The 21,265-nt window shown below is 36.0% G+C and overlaps 3 protein-coding genes across 5 annotated transcripts; 2 read left to right on the top strand and 1 right to left on the bottom strand.

The window, feature by feature from the left end:
- The first annotated feature begins 233 nt into the window (after positions 1–233).
- On the top strand, positions 234–722 carry LOC131606320 (SKP1-like protein 1A). The gene has a single exon (XM_058878568.1). The coding sequence runs from the start codon at positions 237–239 to the stop codon at positions 720–722; it is 486 nt and encodes a 161-aa protein (XP_058734551.1). The 5' UTR covers positions 234–236.
- A 3,037-nt stretch (positions 723–3,759) lies between these two features.
- On the bottom strand, positions 3,760–9,240 carry LOC131604261 (uncharacterized). Its single transcript, XM_058876712.1, has one exon. The coding sequence runs from the start codon at positions 9,238–9,240 to the stop codon at positions 3,760–3,762; it is 5,481 nt and encodes a 1,826-aa protein (XP_058732695.1).
- Positions 9,241–9,535: 295 nt separating this feature from the next.
- LOC131601365 (SKP1-like protein 1A) lies at positions 9,536–11,949 on the top strand. Of its 3 annotated transcripts, none has more exons than XM_058873160.1 (2): positions 9,536–9,558; positions 11,508–11,949. In XM_058873160.1, exons 1-2 carry the CDS (start codon positions 9,545–9,547, stop codon positions 11,947–11,949), a joined length of 456 nt encoding a protein of 151 aa, XP_058729143.1. In that variant the 5' UTR covers positions 9,536–9,544. The 3 variants fall into 3 exon arrangements, with proteins under 3 accessions (XP_058729143.1, XP_058729142.1, XP_058729144.1); XM_058873159.1 differs by lacking the exon at positions 9,536–9,558 and adding an exon at positions 9,595–9,611 and having other exon boundaries at positions 11,499–11,949; XM_058873161.1 differs by lacking the exon at positions 9,536–9,558 and having other exon boundaries at positions 11,491–11,949.
- The last annotated feature ends 9,316 nt before the right edge of the window (positions 11,950–21,265 follow it).

Genomic DNA, 21,265 nt, shown 5'->3' with positions numbered 1-21,265 from the left:
ATTAACGCTTTATACGGATAACAAATCTTTTAAATATTTTTAATTAAAAAGTAACAAATCTTTTTGATTCAAAATCAAATAAAATCCATAAATAAAGCAAAAAAAACAATAAATTACACTTGTCGGCTACGTGAGTCCAGTCCTAGTTGCAATATAAATACTGTCAAGCTGTTCACTAGTTAATATCTTCCAAGGGTTAGGGTTTTTCAATAGTATTCAACAATCAAAGTTCAATCATGGCATCAACAAAGAAGATCAACCTCAAGAGTCTTGATGGTGATATTTTTGAAGTCAACGAAGCAGTGGCGTTGGAATCACAAACGATCAAGCATATGATCGAAGATGATTGCGCTGATGAAACCGGAATCCCTCTCCCAAATGTGACCAGCAAGATTCTGGCAACGGTGATTGAGTACTGCAAGAAGCATGTTGAGGCTAAGAATTCTGAAGAAAATTCTGAAGAAAAACCTGCTAAAGATAATGGTCTCAAGGCTTGGGATGCTGAATTCGTCAAGGTTGATCAAGTCACACTGTTTGAACTCATATTGGCTGCAAACTATTTGGACATCAAGAGTCTGTTAGATCTTACATGCCAGGCTACTGCGGACATGATGGTTGGAAAGAGTGTTGAGGAGATCCGCAAGATGTTTAATATTGAGAATGACTTCACAGAAGAGGAAGAGGAAGCAGTTCGCCGCGAAAATCAATGGGCTTTTGAATGATTACATATTTACTTTGAAGATTTTGTATGTATGTTTAGTACTTGCTTTCTTTTACATAATTATATTTATATATTTCAGTTTGATTTAATGTTTCTCTGATATTTATGTCCATGCTGTGTTGATTGTTTTGTGCATTGGTTCTGTTTGGAATTAATATTTAGTAGTTTGTATATATAAAATGGTGAATGTTAAAGAATTTCACATGAGAAGAATATCGAAAGACATTATTTATTCAGATGCTAATGTATATATTTTGTAACTATATAGTACTAGTACCGACGATTTAACGTGCTACGCCATTTAGACATGGCATCTCCATAAGCTCAATCAATTGACTATATTAATTTTGTTAAATTTCTAACTAGTTTTCAAAATCCACTCAAAATTTGCAAATTCTAAAATCTATATAGCGATATCGGAAATTTCACACTTTTACCGAAAATCCTGTTAAAAGTAAGGATTTTACCAGAAATTTCAAAATTTGTGGTACTATCCTTTAGATTTTTATCGAGAATTTCATAAATTCCAGTATTTTTACTTGCATTTTTACCGAGAATTTAAAAAATTCCAGTATATATTCATAGCATGATACCAGAAATTTCACAATTTTTGGTAGTTCAAAAAATTAGAATTTTATTGTGAATTTTATAATTTCTGATGGTTACATTTTGAAAATTGTACTAGAAATTTCAAAATTTCTGGTGATATGAAAGAAAATTTGAAATTGGTAGTAGTTCACTGATTTGTTACGTTTTTTCATTTTACAATGAAGACCAGCGGTTACTGAGGCAGAGTCTTCCTAGCTAGGGACTGGACGAGTAGTTCCAACTGATTTTCACCTGATTAGCTGAGCACGTGCATTTGGTTTACATTCTCTCTCATCTTTTCTCTAACTAACAACCAATAATATTTATTTTTACATCTTTCTAAGCACTTTATTTCATTAAACCCGCAAGTTAAATGATTATGTTTATACTTTTCTTAATAAGTGTGTTTTTTCCCTCTCTTATATTTTGGGACGGAGGGAGTATGTGTTACATATTACTATACCATCAGCAAGTTTCTGTTTGTATGAATGTGACATTCTAGTTGGGTGAAGTTTTTAAATTACTGTGATGTTTATTTAAATATTATTTAAGAAAAATTAGGGTGTTACAATTTTCATCTCGCAAAAGAAATACATAGAAGACTTAAGAAATTTAAGATGTACGGTTACAAACGTGTTGATATTTCACTCATAATAAATGAGAAACAATAGAAGAATGATGGAACACCAAAACTTAATGCATCTGGATACATAAGTGTAATTGGAAGTCTCCCATATTCAACAGCTACACGGTCAGACATAATGTATGTTACAAGTCTTCTATCGAAATTCATTTAAAATCCAAGTTAAATACACTTTTTGAGGTATCTACAAGGAACAAAAGAGTTCGTTATATGGTACACTATCAAAACCAACCCAAGATTACTTTGCTACTATGACAGTGATTGAGCAGGTTCGAAAGATGACATGACGAGCACTTTTGACTATACTTTCTCAATATGATTAGAAATTTCTCTTGGGCATCGAAGAAGCAAATTACAGTTGCACAATCCACTACAGAGTACGTGGAAGTTGTTGAAGCAACGAGTCAAGCTATATGACTTTGTAGAATACTTGAAGACATGCATGGGAGAAAAACAAGATGAGCTTACTAAAATCAACTGCAACAATAAATCAGCAAATGCAATGGCGAAAAATCTAGTGCATCACAAGTCACAACAACATAAAACATACAGCAATCAAATATCAGAGAAGCTGAAGTAATTAAAGAGATCAAACTTGACTACTGCAGGATAGAAGATCAAATTGTAAACATATTCACGAAGGCGTTGCCGAGACCAAAATTTTAAGAGCTACGAGCTACACTTGGAGTAACAAAAATTTGCATCAAGGAGGAATGTTGAAATTGCTATAAATTTATAAAATATTCTTAAATATAAAGTGTAAAAAAATGGTAAAAGAGCCTAGAACTATAATTTATATGGTAGAAGAACCTAAAACTATAAGTGTAAGGAAATGATAGAAGAACCTCGAACAATCATGATGCTAATCTATCATGAAACATCGAGAAAGAACTAAAATAATGTATAAACATTCATCACTATCGAGAGGTTGGTGACTAAAGCCTATAAATAAGAAATCGGAACTTTGAAATTGACCATCCAAAAAATCAATGACATTGTCTTCTTTCTAAACAATTTTCTAAAACAATCTTTTACAAACTATCAATTTTAATCAACTACCAACAACTTTGATGATAATAAATACAAACTCTATTATTTTTCTCTTAATAAATTTGTTTGTTAGTTTCTAACCAATAGTTTTTTGTTTGCTTGTCCCCACCTAGTAGATCAATTTAACCATTCGGGTGGAAGGATGATTTATGGAGGATTGGTGGCCGTTCTCTTCAGTGCTCACTTGTTATCAATTTTAGAATTGTCTACATTACAAATAGGGTTGGAGGTGCATGTCAGAGCGAGACGCAATTTGGTCTGATCTTTTGGAATTCAGGTATGGTGAGGGAATGAATTGTCTTTAGGATAAGGTGACGGTGAATAAGGTTAATATTTTTTGTTGTGGTGGCGAGACGTGAGGGAGGTGTGTAGGAGTAAGTTAATTGGTCAATCTTAGTTTTTAGCTCCTTATCGTGCAAATTTAAGTTTGGCCATATGTTTGATTTTTTGAATCACTGATGAGCATGTAATTTTACTTTTAAAGGTTTGTTTCTGAATCTGTTTGAGGGGTGTTCGTCGAAGGATTAGAATGTGACAGATTTAAGATTACGGGAGAATGGTGATAGATAAATGTTAAGGAACCCTAGATCTAAGATAACATAAAAAGACAATAAAACAAAACAACTTTTCTTCTTGATTGATTAATGGAGGCTGCATACAATTATATATTAGGGTTTTCTACTTCTAAAAGGGCCATGGGCCAACACGGTACAATAACTAATTAATAATGTAATAAAAGACCACTAGTTGCACCTCCCTAATTTACTATAAAGTCTTTTAGTAAAATAGATGGCTTCTTAATTCTGCTGGGCCTTGTTGTCTTCATAACATTACTCTGTGGCCCATAAAGAACCTTGTCCTCAAGGTTCAAAGGTAATGGGCTTGTTGAAGTATCCCTTGGGAGTGAGTTGGGGCACAAAACCGTGGGTCCAACAAAGCCAGATAATCCACTTGTGTTTGGAGATATCTTGGGCGCGGGAATCTGTGAAGCTGGAGATAAGGAAATCGTGAGAGGATCCGGCGCAATCTGGATGGACGGCTGTGATTGAGCATTGGTAAGGGATGTTATCTCTTGGGCAGTGTGTGGGGTTTGGGAAACGTGTGTGGCTGGGTTACAGCTGGCTTTTTGGAGAACACGTGAAACTTTATTGATAGTGGGGACAGATCCGTTGGAAACACTAGGGGCACTCTTGTCAAAACCCTTATGTTTACTTACTAATGCAGATGAGGAGTTAAGTACCAATTCAGTTTCACTTCCACCACTTCCCTTACTTTTTCTCTCGTCAAAACCCACAAGCTTCACACCTGCTCCCTTCTCTGCTTTATCTTGCCTAGACTGTTGCCGAAACATCTTTCTCTTTTCACCGCTTCCCTTGCACGTTACTTCCCAGCTTTCTTCACCGCTGTTCGCTGAAACCGCAAATGGTTCCAATCCCTGAGGTAAGACTTGTACAGGTCGTGTATCCTTTCGTAGAGAGTTGTTACTTCTTGCCTTGCTAACTTGTGGTGGATCTTTGTTCTGCAGGTCATCCAACGTTGTTACCCGGTCGTTGATGGTGGACAGGCGAACCAGATCCGGTATTGGAAGAGGGCAAAATTCCTGTGATGGATCCTCACCGTGATACTTTCTCAGCAAAGAAACATGAACAACCGGATGGATACGCGAGGAGGAAGGCAGATCGAGCAGGTAATCAACAGATCCTATGCGTTTAATCACCTTATACGGACCAAAGTATCTCTTTGCTAATTTCTGTGACTGACGATGGACCACTGTTGTTTGACGGTAGGGTTTCAGCTTTAACAGGACTAGATCCCCTTCATGAAAGGTAAATGGTCGTCGTTTGCTATTAGCTTGCTTTTCCATTACGATCCTACTGCGTTTCAGATTCGATTTTAACTCTGCTAACACGTTGTGTTGTTCTTGCAAGGTGTTGTGTAATGATTCCTCCGTTGCTGAACCTGTAACATAGTCTATGAGCTTTGGAGGATCTCGTCCATACAAAGCTTTGAAGGGTGACATTTGGATGGCGGTGTGTTCTGTTGTATTGTACCAATACTCAGCTAGGTGCAAGAACTGATGCCATTTTCGGGGGTGCTCTCCAGCAAAGCAACGCAGGTATGTTTCTAAAGACCGATTTACTACTTCAGTTTGTCCGTCCGTCTCAGGATGATAAGAGGTGCTGTAACGCAGGTTGGTGCCTTGGAGTTTGAAAAAATGCTTCCAGAACTTGCTCAAAAACAATGGATCTCGGTCAGATACTATTGATCTTGGAATGCCATGAAGGCGAAAGATTTCAACAGTGAAACGAGCTGCTAGATCGCGAGCGGTGAAGTGTGTAGGAAGTGGCAGAAAATGAACAAACTTGCTTAGACGGTCGCAAAGAACCCACACCACAGTGTGACCGCTAGAGTTCGGTAAGTTCGTTATGAAATCCATTGTAATGTCCTCCCACACTCTATCTGGAATAGGGAGGGGTTGTAGCAATCCTTTCTTCTTTTGTGTTTCGTACTTGTTCTGTTGGCAGTTGGTACAATGTTTGACCATATTTTTCACTGCGAGGTACACTCCGGGCCAGCAGAAAGAAGCACGTAACCGAGCTAATGTAGCCTTAACACCAGAGTGGCCTCCTTCTGGCGTATGATGGTATTCAGTCAAGATTTGTTGGCGGAGATTTTCCAGATCTGGTACGTAAACTCTTTTTTTGAAATAAAGTAGTCCTTGTGATATTGAGTACTCCTCGCTATTCTGAGAAGCTAATGTTAACAGTTGTTGACCTACCCTGTCTGTTTGATAAAATTTCTTCAGGGTCCTGAACAGATCTGGGACAGGGGAAGATAGAGCCAACAATAGTGCTTCCTCTTTGTCAAACTTACGACTCAAAGCGTCTGCAACCAGATTTGACTTCCCAGGTTTGTACGAAATTTCAAAATCAAAACCTTGTAGTTTAGCCGTCCACCGTTGTTGTTCTGGTGTCTGAATACGTTGTAGCAATAGATCTCGTAAACTTTTCTGGTCTGTATAAATGTGGAATTTGTGACCAATCAAGTATTGACGCCATTTCTTTACAGATTCTGTGATGGCCAACATCTCTCGAACATACACTGAAGCCGCCTGCATTCGTGGACACAACTTCTTACTGAAGAAAGCAATCGGGTGACCCTCTTGCGATAAAACAGCACCAATGGCGATTCCGGATGCGTCTGTATCAATGTTGAATATTTTTGTAAAATCTGGCAGCGCTAAAACTGGCATGTTTGTCATTTTATTTTTGAGCATTGTAAAAGCGCTGTCAGCCTCTGTACTCCAAGAAAATTTAGTGGAACGAAGTAAATCGGTGAGTGGAGCGGCGAGAGAGGCGTAGTTTTGAACAAACCTACGATAAAAACCGGTGAGCCCTAAAAATCCACGGAGAGTCGAGAGAGAACGTGGCTGTGGCCAATCTAAAATAGCTTTTACTTTTTCTGGATCGGGTGCAACACCACTCGCCGAAATTATATGCCCTAAGTAGTCAATCTGATTAGCTGCAAAAACACACTTAGATAGCTTAACAAAAAATGACTGTTGCTGTAAAAGTTCAAACACCACCTGCAAATGTTTAATGTGGTCACTAAAATTGGAACTGTAAATTAAAATGTCATCAAAAAAAACTAGGACAAAGCGTCTGAGAAAAGGTCTAAGTAAATCATTCATTGCTGACTGGAACGTAGAAGGTCCATTAGTTAAACCAAATGGCATAACTAGGAATTCATAGTGTCCGTCAAAAGTTCGAAAAGCTGTTTTATATGTGTCTTTCGATGCAACCCTGATCTGGTGGTAACCTGAACATAGATCTATCTTGGAGAAAATTGTAGCTGAGCCAAGCTCATCTAGTAATTCATCAATAGTTGGGATAGGGAATCTGTCTTTGATAGTGACAGCATTGAGGGCACGATAGTCCACACAAAACCGCCATGTACCATCTTTCTTTTTCACAAGTAGGACGGGTGAGGAAAAGGGACTTGTGCTAGGAATAATTGTACCATCCTTAAGCATTTGTTGAATTAGGCTAGCCATGGCATCTTTTTTTGAGTGAGGATATCGGTAAGGTTTAACATTGATGGGTGGAGTGTTTGGAAAAAGGTTAATATGGTGGTCTTGTGGTCTTGGGGGGGGTAGGCCTGTTGGTTGTTGGAAGATTGATTGGAAATTGGTTAAAAGTTTGAAAATCTGTTTTGGTAAGGTGGTAGAAGATTTGTCAAGAGTTGGTGAGGCTGTTGTGTTGATTGGTTTGTCCATTGGTTCGAAAAGCAGCAAGTGAAAAGAGGCAATTGAATCTGTATGTATTAGTTGACGTAATTGGTGGAAAGTTGTGTGCATGGGTCTAGAGCTAGGATCGCCGGTTAGGGTTAGAGGTCTATTTTGATGCTGGAAGGTGAGGGAAGGAATTGAAAAATCTGCTTGAATAGGACCAAGTGTCCTTAGCCAAGCCATGCCCAACACAATATCTGCCCCTTCGATTGGTAGCAAGTAAAAAGGGAGCGTAAAAGGTTTGTTTTGGAGAGAGATTTCCACCTGGTTACATATTCCTTCGCATTGCAAATGAGAACCATTACCCACCATAACTGAAAATTGATTGATAGGGGTAGTGCGGAGATTTAAGTGATGGGCAATTCTAGGCTGCATAATATTGTGTGTACTCCCCGTATCTACGAGAACCATCACTGGCAGTCCTGCAATTGATCCTTTGAATTTGAGTGTTTGTGGGGAAAATTGGCCTGTTACCGCTTGGGGGGAGAGCTGAAAGTAAGTGTCATTCAAATCAGTGTCAGCAGTATCAATAATGTTCTCTTCAAGTTCTGGTTGATCATTGCTGATGTCATCATCAGCAATTAGGATAAGGAATCTGCCCGTGGAACATTTGTGGCCAGTAAAGAACTTTTCGTCACAATTAAAACAAAGTCCCTGCGCGCGTCGCTCTTGTAATTGGGCCTGAGTTAACTTACGAATTGGTGTTTTGGGCTGCTGTGTTGTGGGGGTTTTTGGAGGATATTGGTTGTTTTGTGTGGGTGAAGAGAGGGCTTTGGGATTTGAGAGGGTTGGATGAGGTAAGGGCTGTTTGGGATAATTTGTGGGAAAAGATTTGGAAAATTTGGGCTTTGAGTCTTTAAGCTTAGACTCTATTAATTTAGCAAGGCCAATGGCTTGGGATATAGTGGTGGGCTTGTGAATGGCCAATTCGTTTTGAATTTCCAATTGTAATCCTGATATGAAACAATTTAAAATTGCTTCAGCTGGCAGCCCAATAACCTTGTTGCCAAGTTGCTCAAATTTAGTTTGATACTCCATAACAGATCCTAGTTGTTTTAACTTGAATAATTCAGCTTGATGGTTCTCAAAAGTAGATGGGCCAAATCTAAGTTCTAATTCTCTTGTAAAAGACCCCCAAGTAGTTAACAAGCGATTTTGATGCATCCACTTAAACCAACTTAAAGCATCTCCTTTCATATAAAAAGAAACAAGAGATAAACGATTCTCCGGTGGCATATTATAAAAACTAAAAAACTGATCCGCTTGAAAAAGCCATTCCAACGGGTTAGATCCATCAAATAAGGATAGTTCAAGTTTAGGGGATCGGAGTGGGGGTAAAGTAGGAATTTGATGGTGTTGTGGGTAGAATTCTGGTTGTGGGAAAGGAAGGGAAAGGGGCTGGGGTGGTAAGAAAACAGTCTGGGGGTGTATGTAAGATGGGTATGTATTAAAAGGGCTAGGTGGTGCTGACGTCACCAGTTGTGGCGCTGATGTCACCAGTTGTGGTGCTGACGTCATCACGACAGCAGGTTGGGGGGTAGAAGTCAGGTTGTTGGGTGATGGTCTAAGAGGTGAGTGTGCTGGTGTGAGAGTATGTGTGAATGGGGGAGAACCAAAAGAAATGGTTGAGGAATTTTGTGCAGTACCTGAAGTAGAGGCAGACTGTGCAGCAGCAGCTGTCACCTTAAATTGTTTATCCCCTTGCAGTCCTGCCTTTTGAATGGCAGCCATGAGAGCTTCAAATTTGGAATTTTCATCCTCTTTTTCAGCATTCAACCTTGTATGAAGTTCCCCTACTTGCTGAGCAATAGATGCTGACATTTGTGCAAATCTCACATCTAATTGTTCTTGAGTATCAGCCATAGCATTGTTAAGGTTTAATGTAGAAATTTGGATAGCTTCCTCCAAAATTTCTTTGGAAGAAGGGTTTGGAGGTTTAGGTGGAGCCATGGAAGGGAGGAAGAGTATTGATGAAAGCACCAATGATAGATAAATGTTAAGGAACCCTAGATCTAAGATAACATAAAAAGACAATAAAACAAAACAACTTTTCTTCTTGATTGATTAATGGAGGCTGCATACAATTATATATTAGGGTTTTCTACTTCTAAAAGGGCCATGGGCCAACACGGTACAATAACTAATTAATAATGTAATAAAAGACCACTAGTTGCACCTCCCTAATTTACTATAAAGTCTTTTAGTAAAATAGATGGCTTCTTAATTCTGCTGGGCCTTGTTGTCTTCATAACAAATGGTCATTGGAAGGTATGGATTCTGGAGACTTTTTGGGGGCTCTATCAGATGAGTGGAATGATGCTGTTTTTTCTTGCTAATTCTTCTCCTGTGCAGAATGCAGTGATTCGGTTATCTAGTGGCGTAATTAGGATAACAATGAGGAACTTTTATCAAAGTTTGTACCTTGTGAGGATTGATGGAACTTTGTTGGACAACGATAAAATTTAGGTGATTAATAACATATGGAAAGCGAAGGTTCTCGGAAAGGTCAAGATTTTCGGATGGCATTTCATTCTTAATAGCCTTCTTACTAGAACATAGTTATTGCGCGGAGAGGTGTCATTACTAACGTATCTCTTACCACTTGTCTGATGTTCTCTCAGTTCGAAGAGAGTCTCTTCCATCTTTTCTTTGGGTGTGGGATGAGATTTTTGAGTGGCTGGCAGGTGAGGTGGTTGCTTCCGGAAGTGTTGGGACTAAGCAACAGTGGTTGATTACATTTGTGATAGTTTTTCATTTTCTTGTTCAACCCTCTTTCTTTATGTTTTTCTGGTTGCTAGTTTCCCGAAACACATGGGGTGGAACTAATTTTAGATTATAGCTAATAGAGGCTTATATGCTGACAAAGACAATTAGTTTGCTAATCTGTCAGAATTAGTAGTGGTGTAATTGTATTTTGATTTGTGGTTAATTTTTTATATTCGGTTGTTTTGTCTTTGTTCCTTTTGTATTGGGTTAACACCTTTTTGTGTTGTTTAATAAAAAATCACTTATAAAAAAATTAAAATTTATCAATTTTAAAATATATTTAAACGAATTAAGCTGAGGAGATCTCAAGTTCATACTGATAATGAAAATAAAAGTTTAAATTAAAAGTTTTATATAAAAAAATGATAGGATAATTATACTATATCTAAAATATATTTTATCCCTATCTAGAATTTATTGCACATCAAGGTAAGATTAAATTAATATAAAACTAATTATATCTATTTTATAGTAAAAATTATATTTAGAATTTGAATTAGGTTAGAAATCAATAAGTTATAAAAAATATAATTAAATAATTGAATATTTATGTAAAATCTAATTTAAATATTAAAAAATAATTTTTACATTGAAATATTAAATTAATAATTAATTTATAGAACTTAAAATATTTAAAAATTATTATTCAAAATTTTAAAATGGTAATATTAATTACTTTTACAAAATATGATTTGCAATGATAGTCTTATTATATAGATTGAATATAGTATAATTAAAATGGTGGAATATAAACAACATGGTTTGTAGCATCAAATTTTTGGTTTGGAGGTGGTCTTCCTTCGGCAATATTACTTATTCCAATGGTAGTTTTTACGATTTTTACAAAGATCCTTGGTCTTATATGTCGTAATTGTAATTGATCGTAATATTGTTTTTTGTCGGCTTAGGGTCGCTTTTGTATTCGGGTTGGAGAACCCCTAGTTCTCCCTATTAATATATCCCTTGCTTACCAAAAAAAAAATTAAATATAGTATATTTAAATATGACATATCTAATATTAATTATTTCGCTATTCTTGATTTTTTTAAGAAAATTAAAGTAAATTATCTAATAATGTCTGAGAATTTTCATAAAAGTTATAAATTGAGTTTGTTTCATTACTTTTAGATTAATTATTTAGCATTTCTTATTTATTTGTTAACTATGTAACAGAAAAGCCAATATCTACGGGGTAGCAATTCTTTTAAATATTTTGAAAAAAATAAATCTTTTTGATTCAAAAATCAAATCAAATCAAATCCATAAATAAATTTTGTTAGGTACGATTGAACCTCTATCCTTTAAATACTACTCAGAACCTTTGTTTTTCTCTCTCTATTTTCTAGGTTTTAGGGTTAGGGTTTTATCTCTTTAATTAGAAAAAGTTAAGAAATTAGAATACAATAATGGCATCAACATCAGCAAAGAAGATCAATCTCAAGACTCAAGAGTAGTGATGGTGAGATTTTTGTAATAGACGAAGCAGTGGCGTTGGAGTCCCAAACTATCAAGCATATGATTGAGGATGATTGCGCTGATGAAACCGGAATCCCTCTTCCAAATGTAACAAGCAAGATTTTGGCCAAGGTGATTGAGTACTGCAATAAGCACGTCGATGCTGGGAAATCTGATGGAAGATCTGTTGACGAGGACGAAATCAAGAACTGGGATGCTGAATTTGTCAAGGTTGATCAACAGACACTCTTTGATCTCATCTTGGCTGCAAACTACTTGGACATCAAGAGTCTGTTGGGTCTTACATGTAAAACTGTGGCGGACATGATAAAGGGTAAGACACCGGAGGAGATTCGCAAGACTTTCAACATTAAGAATGACTTCACTAAGGAGGAAGAGGAGGAAATTCGTCGCGAAAATCAATGGGCTTTTGAATGATTACATATTTTGTTTTAAGATTAAATTAGAAATAGAGTGCTAAGTTTAGAGAAGAAATTTATATTATATTTTACTTGTTAAGGATCAGTCCTATGGATTAATGTTATGTTTAGTTTTATTTTTACATATTAACTTATATATGAATATAGTACTTTTATTTTTTAGTAATGACGTTGTGTTGACGGTATTGTGGATTGGTTCTGTTTGGAACTAATATTGAAACAGTTTGTGTCTTTCCTATGGATGTATTATTCCGACCTCTTTCAGAGATAGTGTAGTTTGCATATATTTTCAGTTTAAAATTGCAGACAAGCAGTTTCAAAATTATTTTTAGCGGATTATTTCAAAGAAAAATTTAGGATGGATTATTATTTATCATTCTATATCAAAAACAATCTTAAAAATTAAACATTCCTTTTTTTTCTTCTCAATATCTCTTTTTAAAAGACCTCTTATATATGTTTTCCTTCCAAATTTTCGCAGTAATATAGAAAGTATGAGTTTGTAATTTTTATTTTTTAGAAATTAAATAAAACCGTAGACTTAGAATTAGGAATTGCAATGGGTAAGGGATTATTGTATCCGTCCCTCCAGAGTTTGAAAAAAAAAATTATATCTAAATTTATATTCACGTGCACATCAAATTTATGGAGCACCTGTTCTCTGCAATTTTAGTAAAAATAAATCTATCAATTGAAAAATATCATTTGAATTTTTTAACAAAATTAACAATAAATTCAAAGATTTTACTTTGAATTGTTAAAGATATAAACAAATTTTTTATATGAAAATATCAATTAAAATGTACAAATACTAGTATTTGGACCCGTGCGAGGCACTGGTTAAAAAATTTCTAAGTAAAAAAAATATTTTAGAACTATTTATAATTTAAAAATAAAATTATAGTAAGATTATAATTTATTATAAAATCTCTTTGTTCGGCGGGATACATAAAAATTTCTTTAAAGAATAGAGTATGTATTGTAATTTAAAAGGATATATTTAACTATAAAACAATTATTGCATTTCTGATAGATATATTTAACTATTTATTGTGTTCATAATTATAACAATAATTCTATTCTTTATACCATAATTGTATGATATGATTGATACAAAATAATACTACTCTCTCCGGTCTCAAATATAAACAAACAAAAAAAATTTATGGTCTTAAATATAAGCAAAAAAATAAATATTTATTACATTCAAGGTCACTATTCCAAATATACCCCTACAATTTTTTAAATTTTAAATGTTTGCAACAATTTCCATAGAAAAAAATAGGGGTAGAGTTAGAAAGAGAGTAAGAATTAAATGCATTGAGACATTCTCCTTAAAGTGTGAGCTTTTTTGCAAATTTGCTTATATTTGAGACCGGAGGGAGTACATTCTTACATAAATATAATTTAATATTGTTATATATATATATATATATATATATATATATATATATATATATATATATATTAGTATATTTATTATTGTTGTTAATACTTTTTTCTAAAAAAACAATCTTATAGTTAAAAAATCAAATATTTATTTCATTTTATAATTTAACATTATTAAATCATAAATCTAAATTAAAAATAATTATATAATATAATTAATTGAATCATTTAATATTTTTGTTGATTGAAAATAATATTAAATAACAAAGGATTATTAAGATACTAATAAATTTATATCTCATTTCAAATACTCTATGAATAAAAGGCACATAAAAATAAAAAGTTAATTCTTTTTTTTTTTGTTGCCAAAATAAAAAGTTAATTCTGAATAAACTTACACAATTAACCAATCGTTAGTTGGTTAATGCAAAGGTAAAATATAACGGATTTAATGGATTTAAACTATTTTCTCTTTTATTTCAATGTCTAATTTTTTTAGATATTTAAATATTTTTTAATCAGTCATTCATCTTCTAAATTAAAGGTAAAATATACAAAGTTGATGGATTATTCCATTACAAATTTAAATCTAAATAAAAACTGAGCATCTTGACATTAAGGCACTACTTAATTAAAACTTTTAACTTGTGTAGCATTTACATAAGACAATTTTTTATATTTTCTTTTTACAAAAAAATTCTTTATTATTAAAATATACAAATTACACTCTTCTCAAATGATTCAACACACAAACATTCAATCATGAGTTTCTTTACCAATCAAATAGAACAGTCGAAATTGAATAGCATGCACATGAGTGTGATTAGAAAGAACACAAAATATCTAATCACTTGAAATATTAAACCAAATGCAATAAATAAATCACATTACAAAAACAAATTATCCTCCAACTAATAACATCTACTTTTAGCATTGCATTGTGAATTGAAAATATTAAATTTCAAAAGAATGTGATATGCACAAGCTAATGAAGCATGGTATATGATAAGAAAGATGCAGAGATGTTGGATAACTACATAATACTCTTGTTTAACTGGGAGAGGGAAACACATGATCCTTATCTTGTATAATTACTGTGATATAAATGGAGTTAAAAAATCAGAAACACCATGTAGTCTTTGGGAAGAATCACTTTGGGTGTCTTGGGTAAAGATGAACGGAAGTAAAACATTCATTCATTGAACTTTGCAAATCCGACCTACACATATGTTTAATAATCTGCATCTGTTAATCATCATTTAATCTGCATTTGTTAATAATCTGATTAGAAAATACAACATATGTTTTCATACCTCGATACACTGGCAAATTGTAGAGGAACTTTGAAAGTACCTCATTTCTCGCGCAGCTCTGCGACTTCTTGCGCTTTAGCACCAAAAAGAAACTGAAACAATGGCAGAAATTTCAAACTGGAGCTGTTAAGCCAAGATTGTTAACAGAAATACAAATTTCCAAGAAATATCAAAGTAGGCCTCAATTATTTTTTTTTTATTTTTTTTTTGTGTAAGCAAGATATATTAATAACGGAGAACTAAGGGTTCTCCAACCCGATTACACAAGAAGCGGGATAACCCGAACAAAAAAAAAAGGAAAATTACAACCAAATAAACTTATGAGAGAAAAAGAAGCGGATCTTTTAGAAACTCATAAAACGAATAATTGGAGTATGTAATTTTCCCACAAAGCAGCGTTATATATGTAACTATTAGGTTGAGGTTGCTGAGGAGAGTTCCCATCTTTAGCATCAGAATTCCAATATCAAATATTTAAATTTCTACACTAATTGTAAATATTTCATTCATTAGAATAATCGTATGATACTGCAATTCTTGTTTCAAATAAAAAAGGGGCCATAGAGAGATACCTGGCGAGAATAATTTTTTGAATTAACATCAGCTCCATTCTCAAGCAACAATGCAACAATCTAATAGAAATCCAAAACAGAAATAGAAATAAATAAACAAACTTCGAAAAAAGTATGATAAAAAAGAGTTTTTGAAGATGTGAATTGTGAACTTGTTCTGCAATTGAAAAACATGATGTGGTTCAATATGCCAGATTAATTCGAGCAGTTTGATCAACAGAACCAGAAACAAGTTATGTGCCAATGTAATTCCAAGTCACGGAGTGCACCTATTGAAAAGAAAGAAACAATACCCAGTTAAGAAATGAAATAGAAACATTGAAAAGAGAGTTTTTTCACATAAACCTAAGAATTAAACCACAAGAAGCATGATGAATGTTAGAAAAAAGCGGTACCTTCTTCTTGTGACCGGAATATTCTCTGCTATGAAGATTCTTGAATGAGTATTTTTTCTCCATTGTTGGAAGTAGTAAATTTTAATTGGATTGGAAGCACTTTCTCTTGAATAGAAGAAAAACCCTAAAACGTAAATCATTAGCTGGAAAACATAAATCATTGATGAGAATAAATGCAATTCGGAAGTGAGAAGCATATGAAATAATGGATGAATACATGAATCAGGTTTTGGAATATGGAAATTAATAAATTGTTGAGGAATCGAGGTTGGTATGTGAAGGCGTGAAGCGGTAGAAGCTTCTCATGGGAATCGAGGTCTGGTATGGGATAGGATAGTATATATGAAAGGTCACAAATTATTAACTAAATTAAAGACTAAATTAAATAAAAAATATTTATTAACTACATCAAATTATTAATTAAATTAAGGTTTTTTCTTTACCCACCTCCCTATGGGGTCACCCACAGCGAAAACCCCACTTTACCCCTGCTTCGGAAATGCATTTCCGAAGTATTTTTTTTTATAAATTTTCTCAGACTTCGGAAGTGCATCTCCGAAAACACCAAATGGGGGGTGTTTTCGGAGATCCACTTCCGAAAACACCTTTTTTCAGATTTTGGGGGGTTTCGGAAATGCACTGCCGAATTATGCAGAAATTGTGTTTTTTTTTATGTTTTTCTTAACAGTCTCGTATTTTTAATTAAAGGAAAACGCCAAATAAAATAAGCGACATATAAAAATAAAATACTAATATGATAAATAAAATCCAAATAATATATACAAGCCGAACCAAATAGTAATAGTGTGCGAAAGATATAATCCGAAAACAAAAAAAAACCCAAACCCTTACTGGGTATGCCTAACCCTCCCTCCCTGGGACCTCCTCTGCCGCCTGTATGCCGCCGTACGGTCCGCATCAGTGACGATCATCTCCATCACAGCGACTGCCTCTGGACTGCCCTGATGAATGACACCTCGATCCAACGCGTCACGTCCAAGCATCTCTATCCGCTGGCAGATCGGAAGGAGATCAATGGCGTGGTCATCCTCGGCCTGCTGGTTCTCCAGGATCTCCTCGTATGCTGGCCTAGGAGCGCCGGGAGCGTCGGGTCTCAGCAGAGGATGTGACACCCGATAGAACCATGTGACATACCCCTCCACACTGTGCCAGTCCTGGGTGACCCGAATGCGACGATACTCCTCTGGTACCACATGACGCTCCCAATCCTCAAATATGCCAGTGAGCTGCACTCGGGTCACTGTGTCAGGAGCAGCCTGAAAAGGTGACCTGGGCATCATCTGCACAAACCCAAACTGTCGCATGCACCGCTCAAGGAGATACCGCACCATGGTGCTGGTCCCGCATGCCAACCAGCCAGAATATAAAGATATGCCGTCAAAGGGGACAACATGAGTGTAGTCGCTGAATGGCCTCCAAGTGACGTCATCGTGCATCGTGCGGTCGAGGTACCCACGGTATGGTCCCACTGCATTGTTCCCCCTCTGGAGAACGTATCTGGCGGCCCTGGGCATGTATCAGCACCGGAGAGCGCAGCCACGGTGATACTGTACAAATAGGGCGCTATCCGCCTCCTCAGATTCGGCCGCCGCCACCAGGTGGTGCTCGAAATAAGCGCTCAGTATGGTGAACCGGATATGAGACCCATTTGTCGTCATGCACTCAAAGTCAACAACTTCGGGCTCCATACCCAAATAGAGCGCCATCCACTCACTAGCTTCGATCCTCTGGATCTGGGAGTGGTCCAACAGCGCCCCCCTGATCGGCAAGTGGAGAAGACACTGCACATCTTGCAAGGTGATCGTCATCTCCCCAACCGATAAGTGGAAACAAGACGTCTCCCTGTGCCACCGCTCCACAAAGGCCCCCTACATGCCGTGGCTGATGGTGGTATACCCCGTCATGCAGAGCCCACTAAGCCCTAAAGCTCTCACCGCGTCGTTAAACCACTCAGCAGTCGGTTTAAACAGACTGAAAACCTTACGGGAGTGGTTCACCATTTTCAAAGGCTCTCTCTCCTGTTACAAAAAAAATAAATAAAAAAGTATGTTAAATAAACCGTTAAGAAAATATTGAATAAACGGCTAAATTATAAACGTTAAATAATATAGTTGAGCAAATTATAAAAAATATCTCTCCCTCCCAGATACGCCGAGCGACGTGCTCGTGGTAGGTAATCAGCACGGTAGTGTCACTGGGCCCTCCCAGGTAGCCCTCCTCCTGCTCCTCCTCCTCCTCCCCGTGTGGAGGGTCAACATCCGGTACCTCCTCCGCCTCGTGGTATGTCACTGCCTCCTCCTCCTCCTCCTCTCGCTGGCGGGAAGAAGATACCCGAGCCAGACGACTCTTCGATCCAGATGTAGAGGTACCCTCGTCCATCTGACGGGGAACTCGCACACGTCCTCGGCCCTGCCCCCGTCCCTGCGTCGACGCCAGCTGCGCCGCCGCCCGCTCGCGTCTAGCCGACGTAGTCTGGGTTTCTCTACCCTGTCTGATGCGTGCTTGGTTTCCTGACATGTTCCTGAAAACAATTGAAATCAATAAATATGCGAGACAACTGAAAAAACTAAAAAAAATCATTTCTGATACACTTCGGAAGTTCATTTCCGAAACTGGGAATGGAGGTGTTTTGGGAAATGAACTTCCGAAACACCCCTGCGAAGAAGTTTTCTGCAACTTCCATGGCAGACCCCAAAAACAAACTTCAAAACTATGTTTAATCATTCTAAACAACCTAAATAGCAGTACCAACCTAACCTAATACAATTTTGCTATTTCTAAACACCCTAATAGATATTTTTATCATAGATCTAAAACTCGAAAAGCTTACCGATTGAAGAGATTGGAGGGCTTTTGAATGTAGTATAGCAAGGTTATTGGAGCCTTTGATGTAGTCCTTGGAAGTGGTTTGCACAAAATTTCTCTGGGGTTGTGTTTGAAGTTTAATTAGGGTAAAATGAATGGGGGAGGGGGCTGTTTTGTTTATTCTGCAAAACGCGCAGTATTTCGGAAATGTACTTCCTAAATGCTGTTTTTGGAAATGCATTTCCGAAATAAGACAAATTTTGAAAAAAAAAGGCGCTTTCGGAGATTCATCTCCGAAAACACCTTTTTCTTGCATTTCGAAATGCATTTCTGAAGTCAGGGGTATATATGTTTTTTCACAAGAGGTGGCCTAGAAGGTTGGGAGGTGGGCAAAGAAAATCTCTTAAATTAATGTATAGGAAGCCAATGTTTTGGAAGTCTAAATTAAATATTAAATATAAAAAAATTATAAAAAATAATTTAAATATAATTATAGTAAGATTTCTTAAAGTAGAAATAATTAAAATAGTAAGGCTATCTCTAATTGCGACACCTGTCAAAATTTCCTAAAAACTCATTTTGCTTTATTCTATTGTATGATATACTATGCGGGTACGAGCAGGGTGAGTACTAAGGTATCCGTACCCGCACTCATTCCTATTTAGTTTAATGGATAATTTTTGCAGGTTTCTATTTGATATGGATACAATTGCCATCCCAACCTAAAATTATTATCTTTATCTTTCCGATAGATAAACTAAAACAATAACCCCTTTCTCTTTTGGCAAATTCTAATTTTCACTACGCCAAAATTGGCTTTTAAAAGCGCACCTACAACAGCGCTTATTCACAAAAGCGCTTTCGTAGGTTTGGTTAAAAACAAAATAAAAAAACACGCTAGAAAAGCGCTCTTAAAGGGGGGGCAATGAAAGCGCTTTTCAAAAGCGCTCTTATAGGAGGTGGCTATGAAAGCGCTTTCCAAAAGCGCTCTTAAAGGGTGGGGTATGACAGCGCTTTTCAAAAGCGCTCTTATAGGGGTCTTATAGGGGGTGGATATGAAAGCGCTTTTGAAAGCGCTCTTAAAGGGGGGGGGGGGGTTACGGAAGCGCTTTTAAAGAGAAAGCGCTGGTATAGAGTGGCCTATGAAAGCGCTTTTGAAAAGCGCTCTTGTAGCCCTCATTAAATATTTTTAAAACTAAAACACGCTCTTTTATTTTAATTTCCAGAAACATTCTGAAAGTTCTTCTTCTTCCTCTCACGCTATTACTGTTATTCCGTCGAACCACTCACCCTCTAAACCACTCACCCTCACGTCTGAACCACTCACCGTCCGTCTCAACCACTCTCCGTCGTCTTCTTACCTTCAGGCCACCGCCGCCGCCGCCGCTGCCGCCGCCGTTCTTTGGGTGGGATTTTAGGGTTTTCTTGGTCAAAATCAACATCTTCTTGCTGCTTTTGTTCAGGTAAAATCTTCCCACTATTCTGGTCTGGTTTAGGCAATTTCAGCGAGGACTTTCTGTTTAGGGATTTTAGGATTTTAGGGATTTTAGGATTTTAGAACTTGTAATTGCAAATGAAATTTCTGGTCTGGTTTGAAGACAGTAATGAAGTCAGTGATACATTCTTCTGTTATGGATATCAATAGAAAAATTAAGAGAAATATAATGTCTTAAAATGCTAGAAAGCAACACACTTACTGATTGATACATAATTTTGAACTAAAGTGTTGCTACTCTTGGACATTTTCTTCCACTCTTACCACATTTCATTTAGAAATGTAACTAAGTTTTTGAATACAAAACTACTTGCTGTTGCTGCCTAAATTAAGGTATCTCAAAAAATGAAAACAGAGACAATAAACATCATCGACTTCTGTGAAAGTTCTATTTTAAAATATTTGTACGGTGATACTACATATATGGTTATAACATATGTTAAATAAATAAATATTAAGTGACATAAACTTCAAAAGATAGGTTTTTATTTTTTTTAATTTGTAATTATAACTAGATTGCTTCTGTTGATGATGATGTGAGTTCTAGTTTTGTTTTTGTTTTTGTTTTTGTTATTTAGTGATGATGTGAGTTCTAGTTTTGTGATGCATTTGTGTAGTTTATGTCAATGGTGATGAAGGTTAAAGGTTATTATAGTAATGGTGAAATTATAGTAAGGCAATTTCATGGGTTTATGGATGGTTATTTGGTTGTGGGTTTATTATTATTCTATTAAGTGTACTTTTATAGTTACTTTGAAGTCTATGGTTTCTACTTCTAAAATCATAGTAGTTTGTGCTACAGATTGCATATAGTTCCTTCACTTTTATGATATTTGTATTTAACTGCATCGTGCGTGTGTGTTTAATTTTAAAGTTACTTTGAAGTCTCTGGTTTCTACTTGTACAACGCCGATTCAAACCTACCCATCTCCCACATCAAGTCTAACTCAGGTTACTATCCCTTTCTTCTTGCTTATAGTTTGTTATTTTCTGCTTATAGTTTATTGTTTATGGTTCTATTTAATATCAATTTAGTGTCTCTCAACCATTTTTTTGGTTTGTGGACTTATATTACCTTGAAATAAGGTAAGGTCTTCTTTAAGAAATCGGGTATTCTGATTAGGTATTCTGATTAGGTATTCTATTATGATGATAGCTATTTATTATCTTGACAGAATTCCTTAGTACCTGATAGAGAAACCAAGAAGCATTTGTTTAGCTTAATTAAGTCATGGATAAGACATGGATGAGATCAAACCGATTGTCGAAAGAGTACGAGAAAGGGGTATGGGAATTCGTTGAGTTTTCGGTTAAGCACTCCGAA

The sequence above is a fragment of the Vicia villosa genome, linkage group LG5 (assembly GCF_029867415.1).
Source record: "Vicia villosa cultivar HV-30 ecotype Madison, WI linkage group LG5, Vvil1.0, whole genome shotgun sequence".
NCBI lineage: Eukaryota > Viridiplantae > Streptophyta > Magnoliopsida > Fabales > Fabaceae > Vicia > Vicia villosa.
The sequence above is the reverse complement of the archived record's forward strand: the minus strand, read 5'-3'. Positions and strand labels throughout refer to the sequence as shown.

Excerpts from the sequence above, each read along its gene's own strand:
- LOC131606320 (XM_058878568.1), top strand. The coding sequence starts at position 237 with ATGGCATCAACAAAGAAGATCAACCTCAAGAGTCTTGATGGTGATATT.
- LOC131604261 (XM_058876712.1), bottom strand. The coding sequence starts at position 9,240 with ATGGCTCCACCTAAACCTCCAAACCCTTCTTCCAAAGAAATTTTGGAG.